The sequence below is a fragment of the Mustela nivalis genome, assembly GCF_964662115.1.
Source record: "Mustela nivalis genome assembly, chromosome: 15".
Classification (NCBI taxonomy): domain Eukaryota; kingdom Metazoa; phylum Chordata; class Mammalia; order Carnivora; family Mustelidae; genus Mustela; species Mustela nivalis.
In genome coordinates, this window is record NC_139034.1 from 2,676,951 (window position 1) to 2,689,961 (window position 13,011).

General features: G+C 53.7%; 1 protein-coding gene across 1 annotated transcript in view; it reads left to right on the forward strand.

The window, feature by feature from the left end:
* LOC309849264 (uncharacterized protein) overlaps window positions 1-13,011 on the forward strand; it is an 89,144-nt gene that overhangs the window by 19,412 nt on the left and 56,721 nt on the right. Inside the window, exons 18-33 of the mRNA XM_082701630.1 lie at window positions 3-119; window positions 642-791; window positions 974-1,189; window positions 2,018-2,122; window positions 2,669-2,810; window positions 3,129-3,343; window positions 3,637-3,855; window positions 5,427-5,533; window positions 6,731-6,884; window positions 7,074-7,173; window positions 7,599-7,765; window positions 7,937-8,110; window positions 8,623-8,778; window positions 10,853-10,973; window positions 11,380-11,579; window positions 12,687-12,911. Coding sequence (XP_082557756.1) covers window positions 3-119; window positions 642-791; window positions 974-1,189; window positions 2,018-2,122; window positions 2,669-2,810; window positions 3,129-3,343; window positions 3,637-3,855; window positions 5,427-5,533; window positions 6,731-6,884; window positions 7,074-7,173; window positions 7,599-7,765; window positions 7,937-8,110; window positions 8,623-8,778; window positions 10,853-10,973; window positions 11,380-11,579; window positions 12,687-12,911 — 2,568 coding nt within the window. The remainder of the gene's footprint in view (window positions 1-2; window positions 120-641; window positions 792-973; window positions 1,190-2,017; window positions 2,123-2,668; window positions 2,811-3,128; window positions 3,344-3,636; window positions 3,856-5,426; window positions 5,534-6,730; window positions 6,885-7,073; window positions 7,174-7,598; window positions 7,766-7,936; window positions 8,111-8,622; window positions 8,779-10,852; window positions 10,974-11,379; window positions 11,580-12,686; window positions 12,912-13,011) is intronic.

Below are 13,011 nucleotides of genomic sequence, written 5' to 3' on the forward strand. Positions count from 1 at the left end.
AGGATTGTCCACTCCCAGCGGGCCCTGTCAGGCTGGCTACTTCTGTGCTGAAGGAGCAGTGTCCCCAGCTCCAGAGGACGGGCTGACAGGGGCCCCCTGCCCCCCAGGAACCTTCTGCCGTGAGTGTCTCCAGGGGCCCCACTCTCAGCCCGATGTGCCCTCCCGCCCAGAGGTCTGCTAAGAGATCACAATGACCACATTCCTCAGTTTTCAACTGGACCCTGGGGCACCTGGGAAGAGGCCAGAGGGAAAAGGTGTGCCATGCATGGTCCAGACAACAGCCAAGGGGTATTGCAGAGGGGCATGGTTAACATACACTTGGGGTGTTCTCTGTGGTTCGAATTGTTTGGTATGAACAGAAGTCAGTGGCCGTGTCACACCAGGATTCTCATTAGCTGTCAGTGGTATGAGTCCTGATGAGGTAATTCCAGCTACAAGTGAAGGGCTGGGGTCCCTGTGTGTCATCGAGGGGCAAGGGAGCCGGGCTTCAGGGATGTTGGCAGAGGCACATCTTATAGTCAACACCATGGTAGGCCCTGCCCCGTCTCGGAGGCTGGGCCAACACCTGCTGCCTTGAGATCCTACTCCCTGGACCTGTGGCGTCCCCTTAGCCAGACCATGCTGCCTCCCTGTGTCCTCAGCTGCAGCATCACATAGGCCAACACCATGTCCTGTGGGCACCTTCTCCAGCCTTCCAGAGCAGACCATGCCCTCTGCGTGCCAGGTCTGCCCACGAAGCTTCTACTGCAAGGAGGCTGGTCTCCAGGCCCCCAGTGGGCAGTGCCCAGCAGGTGAGAGGCAGTAAAGATCTTCAGGTGACAGCAAAGGGGACAAGGCCATGAGGGAGAGCTCCACAAGGGCAGCTGTCTGGATCCTGAGCTCCACGGCATGGTCCTTGAGGCAAGAGACCTGCTATGACCAACTGCCTTCATGGAGGGGATAGTTCTCCTGAGTGTCCCTCACTCCTGGCCAGGTTATTACTGCGACTCGAGTGCTGGGCCCATCCAAGATTTCCACCTATATCCTTGTCCTCAAGGCTATTTCTGTCCACTGGGCACAGCCGTGGCCACACTCCACAGGTGCCCAGTGGGTACTTATGGATCTCGGAGGGGACTAAGGAGCATCACTGAATGCAAGCTGTGTCCTGCTGGGAAATTCTGTGCACTGGCAGGGCTCATGGCACCAACAGGTATGTCCTGGAGGGCAGAAAAAGAATCAGGCGGTGGGTGGACCTGACTGGCGGGTCCCAGAGCAAGCTGAGGAGGAGATGCACTGGGGAGAAACTACATGGACCTGGATCACTGGTAAAAATGGAGGCAGAGAAGCAGAATTTGTTGGACAAAGAATCCCCTACCTTCCCAAGACTCCTTCCATCAGGAACACTGTGTTCCCCCAACCCACCCTAGAAAGTCAGGAAATGTGAGATGGGGCCTCGGTGTCTAGTTTTAAAGAGCTTTCCAGGTGATCTTATATCACCACGAATTGGGAGTCCCTTCATCAAGGTATGCATGTCTCAAAGTAGAACCATACCCCAGCTACCCATGTCAGCACTAAGTCCCCACCAACACCGTGGGCAGGGGCCCTTGTACAGGGTCTTTAGCATCTCTGCCCCCAACCCCCCACCCCCTGTTAGCTGATTTGGGTAGGGGAAAAAAGGAGGGTGTCACTTTCTTGGGTGTTGGGCGGCTTCCCTGTGAAATGGCTGGAAATGTTTTGATCCTTAAGGAAAATCTGGGCCTGGCAGTTGGCAGTCTCTGAGGAGGGCAAATCTTAGACTTGCCCAGACCTCACAGTCTCTTTGACCTGGAAACTTGGTACTGACTAAACCTGGAGGAGATTCAGGATCCTGCTTGTCCCAGGGTCCGGGCTGCTCAGGCTGGTTTTGGGTCAGGAATTCCTGTAGTCTGTGGCCATAGTGGAGCAGGATGTGGGGACAGCATGAACAGCCTGTGCCTTATGCTATGTTCTTCAGCAAGGGGTGCAGTGGGCAGGGCTGACAAGGTGTCCTTTCTTCTAGGAGACTGTGCTGCAGGACACTGGTGTAAGGGAGGAGCCACCAGCAAGGACCCCACTGATGGGACACAAGGCCTCCTCTGCCCTGCTGGGCACTACTGCCTAGAGGGTACTTCACTGCCTCTGGGGCTACTCCAACCATGACAGGGCAGAAGAAGATCAAGTCCCTTCCAGCTCTCTACTGTTGAAGGCTGGTCTCTATGGGTTTTAAGCCATTCTCTCTGCACACAAGCCATAGCCCTAAATGGAGGACAGTGTTAAGCTGTTCAGGGCCAAGCACAGGACCCTTCTCCCCACATGCCTTCCCCACTCTGTTCAACAGTCCCTTCCCCTCCCAAGAACCCTCCCCCAACCTGGAACTCAGGAAGCCTCACTTGAACTATTGACCTTCCTCCTTTGCCCTGAGGATGCTTTCAGGGCCTTGTTATTCCTCCTCCACTTGGGTACTCCCTTGCAGAATGGCAAGTGTCTTCCTTTCATTCAGTGAATTTGATTCCAGGACTCCAAGCTGAATTGTCCCTGTCCTCTGGATGCTGAGAGGGGGAAGCATTTCCACACTGGTCTGCCCAGAGGGAAAAATCCAAGGGGTGGTAGCCTAATTCAGTTCAATGTCTCCCCCTGGGGCCTCTTTCCTCTGTTGCTTTGACTTTTGCAGGAGCTCCTGTCCCCACCCAATGCCCACCTGGTACCTGGTCTGAGGAAGGGAACAGAACCCCAGAAGGATGTCAAGATTGCTCTGGAGGGAGACTCTGCTCTGGCGGCCACCTGCCAATCTGGCTGGCACCCTGCTTCCCAGGGTGGGCAAACACAGCCACACGGAGTTGAGGGAACAGTGTCTACAGAGTGAGGATTTGGTTCCATTCCAGGATCCAGACCCATCCAGAGAACAAGGGGAAGAAATACCAAAAGTCAGGAAGGGGCGACCCCCACTAACCTGCAGGGCCTGTGGGCCACTTGCAGACTTGTGGAGGTTAAGTCATGCCAGGATTCAGGAAGGAGCAGGCTCGGAAGTGTCCAAGGACTATGCTTAAGGACCATTTACTGCCTGTGGCTGTGTGTCCCTGGGTGACTCCCCTTGACTGAGGCCCCCTTTTGTTTGGCCCCCATTCTTCCAGCATGTCCTGCACTAGCGGAACTGTCGCTACCACCCCCGTGGAGGGGCTCTCTGGGAGATCCTGTCCCTCTGGGCACTTTTGTCCTCTGGAAATGGCTGACCCCTCTCTGTGTCCTCCTGGCTCCTATGCCTCTGGCACCCACACAGCAAAATGTTACATCTGTCCCAGCGGCCACTACTGTGTTCCGGGGTTGAGCCCACAGCTGTGTCCGAGAGGTTAGTTTCCTGCCAAGAGCCTGGCTCACTAAGCAAAGGGTCCAAAGCAAAAGGGAGGAGTGGGCAGAGCAGTTAACATGACTGTTATCTTCAGGCCTGATCTAGCTATTCTGATAATAAGGCAGTAACTTCTGGATTTTCAGAGCATTTCTACTTCCTGGGCAGGAGCCCCAGAGCAGAGATGCCAGGCCTCCATGCTGGACTCTAAGCCAGTGCCCAAAGCCTGCCCTCTGCCACCTTCCTCCCCACCCCCGATTCCTCAGGCTCTAATCTCTGCCCTGATCCCTGCACAGGTTTCTACTGCCCTGAAGGGACAGGGCTTAACTGGCAGCCCTGCCCCCCAGGCACCTATGGCCCCGTGCTGGGACTTAGTAGCCTGCCAGGATGTCAAGCCTGTGACGGAGGTAGGTTCTGCCCCAGCGCCAATGCTACAGAAGCCGGCGGACAGTGCTGGGAAGGTTTCTTCTGCTCCAGAGGGTCCACCCGGCCCAATCCAGAGGCCGGCACTGAAGGTACCAGGCCCTCCCTGCTGGACACTTATCCCCTGTTTCCTTTCCTAAGCCTACCAACCAGGAGGTAGGAGACAGATTCAGAGCCCTCTATCCACTCTGTCAACCAGAGAGACCAATGAGTCTATTCTGTCCAAGAGAATTGGGGTACCCAACCTGGGCCACCTGTGTTCCTGGGCTCTCATTCATGGGAGAGCAGGACACTGGTCCCCAACATGCATAGCACTTCGGCATTTGTTTCCACTACCTACTATCCCTCCTCAGCAGGACACCCCAAGAACTCCTGTGTCCCACACAGGCCAGACTGAGGACTGACACCAAAGCAGACCTGAGAAACCTCACATTAGGGGTCACTGAAAAGTCCTCTTCAGCTGAGCCATGCTTTTGAGTCACCTGGCACATACTGACTGATATGGGGTTGGTGGGAGGGCCAGGCCATCAGATCAGAGTGTTGAGGGTGAGGCTCAGCCCAGGTATGGTCAATTTGTTAGCCCTCCCAAGTGGTTCTCACTGTATAGCTGAGGGATCATTCCAGTGGTTTTATCTTCTGGGGCTCAAGTTGTTTTTGGAATCCAGGGACTACAGAGCATGATCTAGTACAATGCTTGTTTCTGTCAAAAGGGAAACTGAGGCTCAGGAAGAGAGTGTGCTTTGCCTAAAGGCATACAGTCAGTAACCAATTTGAGTGCCCAGGCCCACTGGCCCAGGCCCAGTTCAGCTCTCTGCCACTCTGCAGCTGCCCTCGGGCCCTGAGAGTTGTACCGTCCTCAGGGAGGCCCGGACACTGGTGAGGTCACTGTCTAATGCACAGCTCATCCCTCCAGCTCCTGACCTGCCAGCTACAATAGCCTCCTCTGCAATAGCCCAGATCTGGCTGGTTCCCATCTTCAGTCACCAAGCAGCCCTGGTGGCAGGCCTCTTGGAACAGGTCCCGTGTAGGTGGAGGGAGAGGAAGAAGACATAGCTAGGCATCTCCAGAAACTAGAAAAAATGTTAAAATACTGGGGCGCCTGGTTGGCTCAGTGGGTTAAAGCCTCTGCCTTCAGCTTGGGTCATGATCTCAGGGTCCTGGGATCGAGCCCCTCATCAGGCTCTCCGCTTGGTGGGGAGCCTGCTTCCTCTCTACTTCTCTGCCTGCCTCTCTGCCTACTTGTGATCCCTGTCTGTCAAATAAATAAATAAAATCTTTAAAATAAAATAAAATGCCAACCAGCATGGGAAGATCTACAAAGGCTTCTACATAAAGAGCTGGGATGGTGACAGAAACCTTGCCTCAGTCTCAAACGCTGTCTGCCTATCCCCTAGACCTTGACACTTGAGACTTCTAGAGAGGCCCTGCCTCCCTCAGGTGCCCTGCCTCCCTTCCAGATGCCACCACCCCATGTCAGGAACAGCTTCCCCAATCTCTTCCCTTCTGTAACAGCAATACAGGGCTCTGCTGGAATAGCCAGGTGCAGAGGGTACGACCTGCAGAATAGACTCGCAACCCAATTCCAGGGCCCAGAGACTGTACCAGTGATGCGGAGGGAGTTCTTCAGAATACCTTCTACTCACCAGACATTTCTTGGTTCCAGAGGAGGCTGGCCCATGTCCTCAAGGACACTACTGTCCCAGGGGTTCAGCCGTGCCCCAGCCCTGTCCACCTGGCACCTTCAGCATACACACCAAGCTCAGCTCAGAGGTAGGGAGACCCCAGCCCAGGAGGAGGCTGGGTATGGGCCCTGTCTGGATCTAGCCAAGCCATACTGCCCTTGAGGTCAAACGGGGATTGGAGAACAGAGCCACCTGGCTAGCTTCTCCTTCCTGGGGGACTATAGTCACTTTCCCAGGGAGATCTTCCTTGGCCCTCCTTAGCACATACCATAGTCTACCATAGCATGTTTTTACTGGCCTTATTTATTTTCTGTATTCCCCACTAAAATATAAGAACCACCAAGCTAGGGAGTTTTGTCTTTTGTTCCCTACTCTGTGTCAGAATAGTGCCCAGCACATAGCCACTTCCAGCACCTGCCTGTGGGCTATGCGTATGACTGTACACGCTGACTTTGGAAACAAAGGGAACAGCAACCGCCTCCCCAACCCCGTGTGGTCGGTGCATGTTAGGGGTTGCCAGGAGCACAAGGAGAGTACTCAGGGAGGGTGGGCTGGAGGAAGGTTGGAGAGGGAGGGAGGAGCCAGCCATGTAGCACCCTGGGCTCCCCTTGAGGACCTGAGTAAGATAGAGGCCAAAGCAAGGTTTGAGCAAAGGAGTGACCTGAGACATTACTTTATAATACATATTAATATATAATTCATATATATATTCATAATATATTATACACATTAATATATAATAAAGGGCCACCAGAGGATGCACAAAATTCTATTTAAATTGCCAGATTCCAAAAGCAACTTTAATATCTGGTTCTATTCACAAGCACCTCCAAATCACAGTTTGTAGTTCACTATTCAGAGGGCCTCCTATTGTGAAAGGAATATTCCTGACTTGTCATAAGCCCCCAAATCCCCCACACTTGAATGAGCAGAAAGGGCTTCCCTGGAGGTAGATCGAAGGATAGGCTTCCCCTAGTGTGACTGGTCAAACTATGAAAGGACACGGAGGTAGAGAGGAAAAAAAGAAAGCAGGCAGAACAAGCTGCTGATGGAGTAGTTTGGAGCATTAAGCCTTTGTGGCCGCCCCCCCGCCCCGGGCCACCCCGGGAGAATGTGCAAGGAGAGGGAAACGAGTGGCCATCAGGGGTGCTGTGGATGGAGGAAGGTGAACCAGGACAAGCTGTTCTGGGACCTGAGGCCCCTTTCAGGTCTCCTGATGCAGTCACTGCTTCCCTGCCCCAGATAGAGCTGGGGGTTGGCATCTTAACGGGGGCATCTCCTGCAGGCTGCCTGCTCCCCGTGCCCTCCTGGCCACTACTGCGGCTCAGCGGGTCTCACCAGCCCTTCTGGGCCCTGCAGCACAGGCTTCTTCTGCCGCCATGGGGCCCTCGTGCCCAACGGCTCCCTAGGAGAAGAGACCAGTGGCCCTTGCCCTGCAGGTACCTCTGGGGGCTGGTCTGAGGAGGAGCCTGGGAAGGTGGGAAGGGAGCGAGCCCCAAGGCCACCACTCAGACCGGACTCCAGGGTCCCCTGGTCCTAAAGGAACTGGGTTTAGGCTGGGAGCACTCTGAGAGCCAGGAAGTGGTGTTTCCTGTGGATCTGACCTATTGGACCTGCTTCCCTTTCAGGGCACTTTTGTCCCCCAGGCACTGTTACCCCCAGGCCCTGCCCAGCCGGTACCTACAACAGGCTGGCCGCCCAGGGCCACTGTGAGTCTTGTCCTGAGGGGTGAGTGCTGAGAGGCCATCCTGGGGGTTCACGTGTCCGGCCGTGCAGGGTGTGCTTTCCTGCTATAGGACGTGCCTGGACCAGATGCTCGTGAAGACCCCTTTCAACCTGATTTTGCTGTGACTTTTAAAAAAAGTTCTCTGTAGAACTGCACCATCTTCTAGCCACACTTCTTGATCTCTTTATTGGGTATCATTCCTAATTTCAAACATGAGGCTCTTTTGCTCAAATTCAAGCCATTTACGTACCCCATCCCCCCACCTCCACCCACCCTGGGGCCTTGAGCTGTAGCAGAGCTATGTCCCCAGCAGATTTCCTGAGGCCTACGATAAAAGGTGAACCTGGGCAGCCATCTCTGCCCTGCTCCATGCTGGTGGGGCCACCGAGCCCTGTGAACCGCCCCTCCCCACTTGTTTTTTCTGTAGTTTCTTCTGCCCGTCAAACACCTCCTCTGTGGTGGGGAAGGAGTGTCCTGCAGGCCATTACTGCCCAGCCTCCACGTCCTTTGCTTCTCAGTTCCCCTGCCCCCGAGGCACCTACAGGCCACAGAGAGGGGGTGTCCAGCAGTCAGACTGCACTCTCTGTGATCCAGGTAAGGGGATAGGGACATACCTCCACCCCAGCCATACTAGGCCCCATCCTCCCTGACCATGGAGGGCAGGTGACCACAGACAGCAATGTACATCTGCTGGCTGGGGTGGGAAGTGCCCCAATCTCTCCCCTCCCCATGATTGGGGATCCTGTCTTTCCCTCTCTCCTATAGGCTCCTACTGCCTCCTGCCTGGGCTGGTGGCCATATCTGGGCCTTGCAGGGCAGGGTTCCACTGCATTCAAGCAGCAGCTGTCCCCAACCCCACTGATGGAATCACAGGAGACCTCTGTCCTCCAGGCCACTTTTGTCCCAAAGGCAGCCCCAGACCCACTCCATGCCCTCCAGGTAAGTTACCGATGTGGGGTGGGGGGTACCAGCAGGGCAAGGGTGTGCTCTGGGCCCTTGAGAAGAGAAAGGTGTAGAGGTCCAGCCTTGGGAAGATATCTTAGGAAGGGCAGAGAAGAAACCCCCAAACTGTACTTAAAGAGCAATGTCCATCCTGCATCCACATCACTTGGGGCTTAGGGGTAGAATGATGAATGAGGTGACATAGAGCTTGGGCCCAGGCTCTTGGGGAGAGGGGGTACTTGAACATGGAGGGGGTGTATGGCAGAGGCACCTCAAGAAATGAGTGAGGCCTTGCAGCAAAGATATGGGGATGAGATGCACTTCAGCTTGTCAGGTCCCAGACCACATGTGGTGAGGCAGCCTAGGAGGCTGAGGAGCCCTTCAGCCCCTAGTCTGTGGGGCTAAGCAGGCAGAGCAGGGCCACAGCTTTCCAGTCTGAGAGGCACCACCTTGGGTTTCCATCTGGGAGAGGGGCCCCCTGACGGTAGCTATGGAGTGTGTATCTGCAGGCTCTCTCCTGCCCATCCCTGGGGCCACATCTCAGGAGGACTGCCAGCCATGCCCAGGTGGCTGGTTCTGCTCCAGGGCTGGCCTGAGCTTCCCAGAGGCCCCATGCGAAGGAGGCTGGTTCTGCCCCAGGGCCTCTGTCTCTGGGCACAGTCCAGGTAAGAGCGGACCTCCTCGACATTTGGGTAGGGGTAGGGTACTATGGGAGTCCCAGTGGGCCAGCCTGGAAAGAAGACATGCTTGTGGGCTCTCCCTCTGTATTCAGGCTCCTGAGGCCCAACTGCAGTGTGACGGGCCCTCTTGACCTGGAACCTGCCGTGGAAGGGACTGAAAACACCAAGTGTTAGCAAAGCTCCTCATGAGCCCAAAGCACAGAAAGGGAGATGGGAGATGCATGGGATGAGTGGTGAGAAAAGGAAGAAACAAGAAGCATTTTTAAAAAATCAGTCAAAATGGAGAATCCCATGCTTGGGGGGAAAGCTGTGTCTTCCCCCTCATGTGCTACCCGGGGTCCAGCAGAGAATGGGTAGAAGCTCGGACTCCAAAGACAAGAGTGCATTAGAAATCCATTTGGGAGAGGGGACACACTTCTGTCTTCTGGGGCCTCTGTTCTCAGCTGAGAACCAAGAACAGGTTGGTTTTGAGATGTATGTAATTTACTAGAGTTTTTAATCATACATCAGTTTTGAGATGCATGTAATTATACTAAAAGTTTAAAGCAGATTCCTTTTTTTTTTTTTATCAGAATGTATTGAAAGTTGGCTCTATCACTACATTACTCAGTTGCATTCTGACATTCTTTCCTGCAATAAAGAAAAGCACAGTTAAGTCACCCCTGGTTCCTAGGAATCATGCCCGGCCCTGAGAACCTTTAACAAGTGTGCTGTGCAAGGGAAGGTCAGCCACTGAATAGAAAAAAAGGAACTGGCCAGGACACAATCTTTTCAGATCCACACAAATTGTCACCAGAATACCAGTCAGAGAGATTTGGAAGGACATGAAAGAACCCCTCCTAGCAGGAGGGATCACACCTGCAGGGTCCAGGCCAGCTATGAATGCAAATGTATGAAGAGACCACAGTGCACATCAGGGCTCAAAGAAAGCTGAAAATCCAGGCAACTAAGTTTAAAAGATTATATTTCTGTGCAAGCCAAGAGAAGCTCCACAGTAGGCAGATCCAGCCTGCAGACCACTCAGCCTATGATCTCCATTCTAAGGCAGTCTTCCAACCAGCAGTCACTGAGACCGGTATGTCAGGCACTGTCTGTAGAGAGCCAAGAGATTCCAGTGCTCTGCTCTCACCAAGCTTACAACCTGATAGCACTTCAGTGGGAAGGGGCTTCTCACCAAACAGGGAGGCTCCCTCTCATATTGCAGCTCTTAGGAGGGATACCCCTACACTGTCCTCCCTGGGAGATCTGGTCTTAGCATGGACAAAGCCCCAACCCAGAGTACAACCTATTTAGGACCACATCTCCAAAAAAATGCATCAACTATCCCCAGAAGTTTAAAAAGTCCATACATAAAAGGAAAAAAGAGTTTCAACTCTTCATCCTGAAGAGTACAGGTTTCTGATCCTGTTCCATCTCTTCCTGTGGTCTCTCTTCTAAACTAGCTCCCTGGTAACCCGCATCTCATGCTTTCATTAATCCAAGGCCAGTGGAAAACTGAGATCATGAACATGGACAGGTTTCCTAATGCTTATTAGTGCTATGTATGATGAAGAGCACAGGTTGTCTCCAGGGGACTTAGTTGACATAGCATTTCCCAAACTTACATCCCAAAGAGTATGATTTGAAGAATATTTCATAGGACTAGGACCCCTGGTAACACTGTTGGTGAGAGATGTTCTGACCTGGAAGCCTGGGGCTGCCTCAGGTAACTTGTGAGGTTCCCAGTTTCAAAACCCAATTTGTGGAGAGCACTGTCCCTTACCCCACTCAGCCCTGTCACTACAGATCTTGCTTCTTCCCACAAGAGGCCGCCAGGAGGTTCCCACGTGGACCTTCCACACAGAGCTGGATTTCAGCTGGAGTGTCCCTCGAGGTGTCGGTGGGGCTGAAGTATAAGGGACCAGACCCAAGAGAGTCACACATCAGAAGCACCATGAATCACATACCCCATCCCCTCAACCACATTCACCTAGAGGGAGTAAGAATTGTTGTGGGCTCTGGCTGGAAGGAGATGGGGGATCTCCCAAGAGGAAATCATTATCTCCGGTGGCTTTTCTAGGGACTCTCTGCCCTGTTGGGCACTCGTGCCCCCCAGGAAGTGTGGAACCCCAGCTCTGCCCCCCAGGGCAGTATCAGGATGAACCTGGACAGAGCCTCTGCAAGATATGCCCGGCTGGAAAGTGAGGAGATGTTGCTGGGTCTGGGGCTCCTTCTTTATCTGGGTGACACCTGACCTGTCCTGCCCTCTCTGAAGCTAGAGGGACTCAGCCATGTTGCAGGGACCAGTGCCCTTCAGAGGCCTTCCAGGAACCCTTGCCCTTCAGAGCCCAATGTAATTAAAACCCTAATGCCAATGCAGGGGCCTTGAAGAGCTGTAGGTTTCAAGTACAAGACCCATGAGGAAAGAGGCTATTGTCCATCTTGATGTCCATTTCCTCTGACCTCAGATGGTCTAGGGGGTGGTTCGCTTCTGCCCAAATCCCTCTGTGCTCTGGGAGCTTCCTTCCCCTAGAAGACCCTCACTGTCTAGAGAACCTAGGGATACAGAAGGTATCATTGCTGACCACCTACTGGCTGTTTCCACAGGTTCTGTTCCTTCAGGATCCAGAGACCAGGTGCCACACCTACTTGGCCAGTGAACTGTCCTCCTGGCTACTACTGCCCTTTGGGTACCTGGAGTCCCACCCAGCACCCATGTCCCAGGGGCACCTTCCGAGAATGGCCTGGCGCACGCAGTGCTAAGGATTGTAGGCCTTGTCCTGCAGGACAGTTCTGCTCAGATTCAGGTGACACTAGCCATTTCTCTGGGACTTTGCAGGGTCCTTAACTGATCCATTTATCCCAGAGGCATTCAGCCTGCATGCGGGTAACATCATAGTTTCCCTCCCATCACATATGACCTGAAGCTCTATATAGGAGACATTGCCTGAGGCCTGAACACGGGGATGGATAGAGAACGCAAAGGTGACCTGACACTGACCCCTGAAAATTGACAGCGGGGAAGGGGATAGAAAAAGACAACCAAGAACATGAATATCCCAGCACAAGCACACTGATTTCTGGAAGACAAGACACTCCAGTTGTCTTGGAGTTGGGGGGACATTGATCCCACAGGGGTTGAGGCTTCATGAAGCTCTTGCAGGCTTTGAAGTTGATGGCCTTGTTTAGAAAACAGGGGCTTCTGTCCAGAATGGCAGGGGACAGGACTTCAGGGAGACCCTGCCAGAGCTGAGCCTAAGAATGAGAGGCAGTACCATAGTGGAAAGAGAAGGAGGACAAAGTACGGTGTGTCTTTGTCCATTGTAGCTGTCTACCACATTCATGTATAGATCACCTAGAACCAGATATGGTAGAGCAGTAAACAGTGCTGGGAAGCAGAAGAAGGGAGGTATGGATTCCCACAAATGGTCCCCCAGGGACCCCCTAGGAGCATTTTTCTGTGTCACACCATAAAAAGGCTGAGGATGTGAGGCTTTGGTCCATCACCTGCAGCCAGGGCAGGAGAACCCTGCACACCTCCAACAACCACAACAGAGCCTCTACTTCTAGGTTCCTAAGTCAGTACGCTCTCACTTTGGCTCTACATGAGCCCATGGGATATGACCAGACAGGCCTTTTAACTCACTTATCCTCAGAATAAGGCTGTTTTGTTGCAGATGAAAAATCTAAGTTGAGAAAGGCCTCCTGCACAGCTGCACAGGGAGAGAGCTCTGAGCATGAGAGGACGTGGGGTCTGGCTACAAAGCCTAACTCTTTGAGCCTCAGGGCACACTGCACTTCGAAGCTTAGGCACAGATCCAGACATACTTCCAGGTCCCTTTTCTCCTTTTCCATCTCATTGGCAGCCAGGCCCACCATCGTGGACTCAGCATGCCTCCACCCCTTCTCCACAGGGTCCGGAAAACCCTTCCCAGATGGGCTATGCTCGCCAGGTTATTATTGTCCTCCTGGCCAGACTTCAGCCACCCCTACATCATTCCGGTGCCCCCGTGGCTTCTACTGTCCAGAGGGATCTCCACAGCCACGGGCCTGTGAGAACGGAACATTCCAGCCCCAGGAGGCCAAGGGCTCTTGTGAGCCATGCCCTGCAGGATTCTACTGTGAAGCCTCAGGCACAGGTAGGCTCACTGGGGCTGAACACAGGGCCCCCATGTTGTTCTGGGTCCCAGGGTAAGGTGCTGGTAGTTCGAGCCCCTGCAGAAGTGATGCCTACTTGAC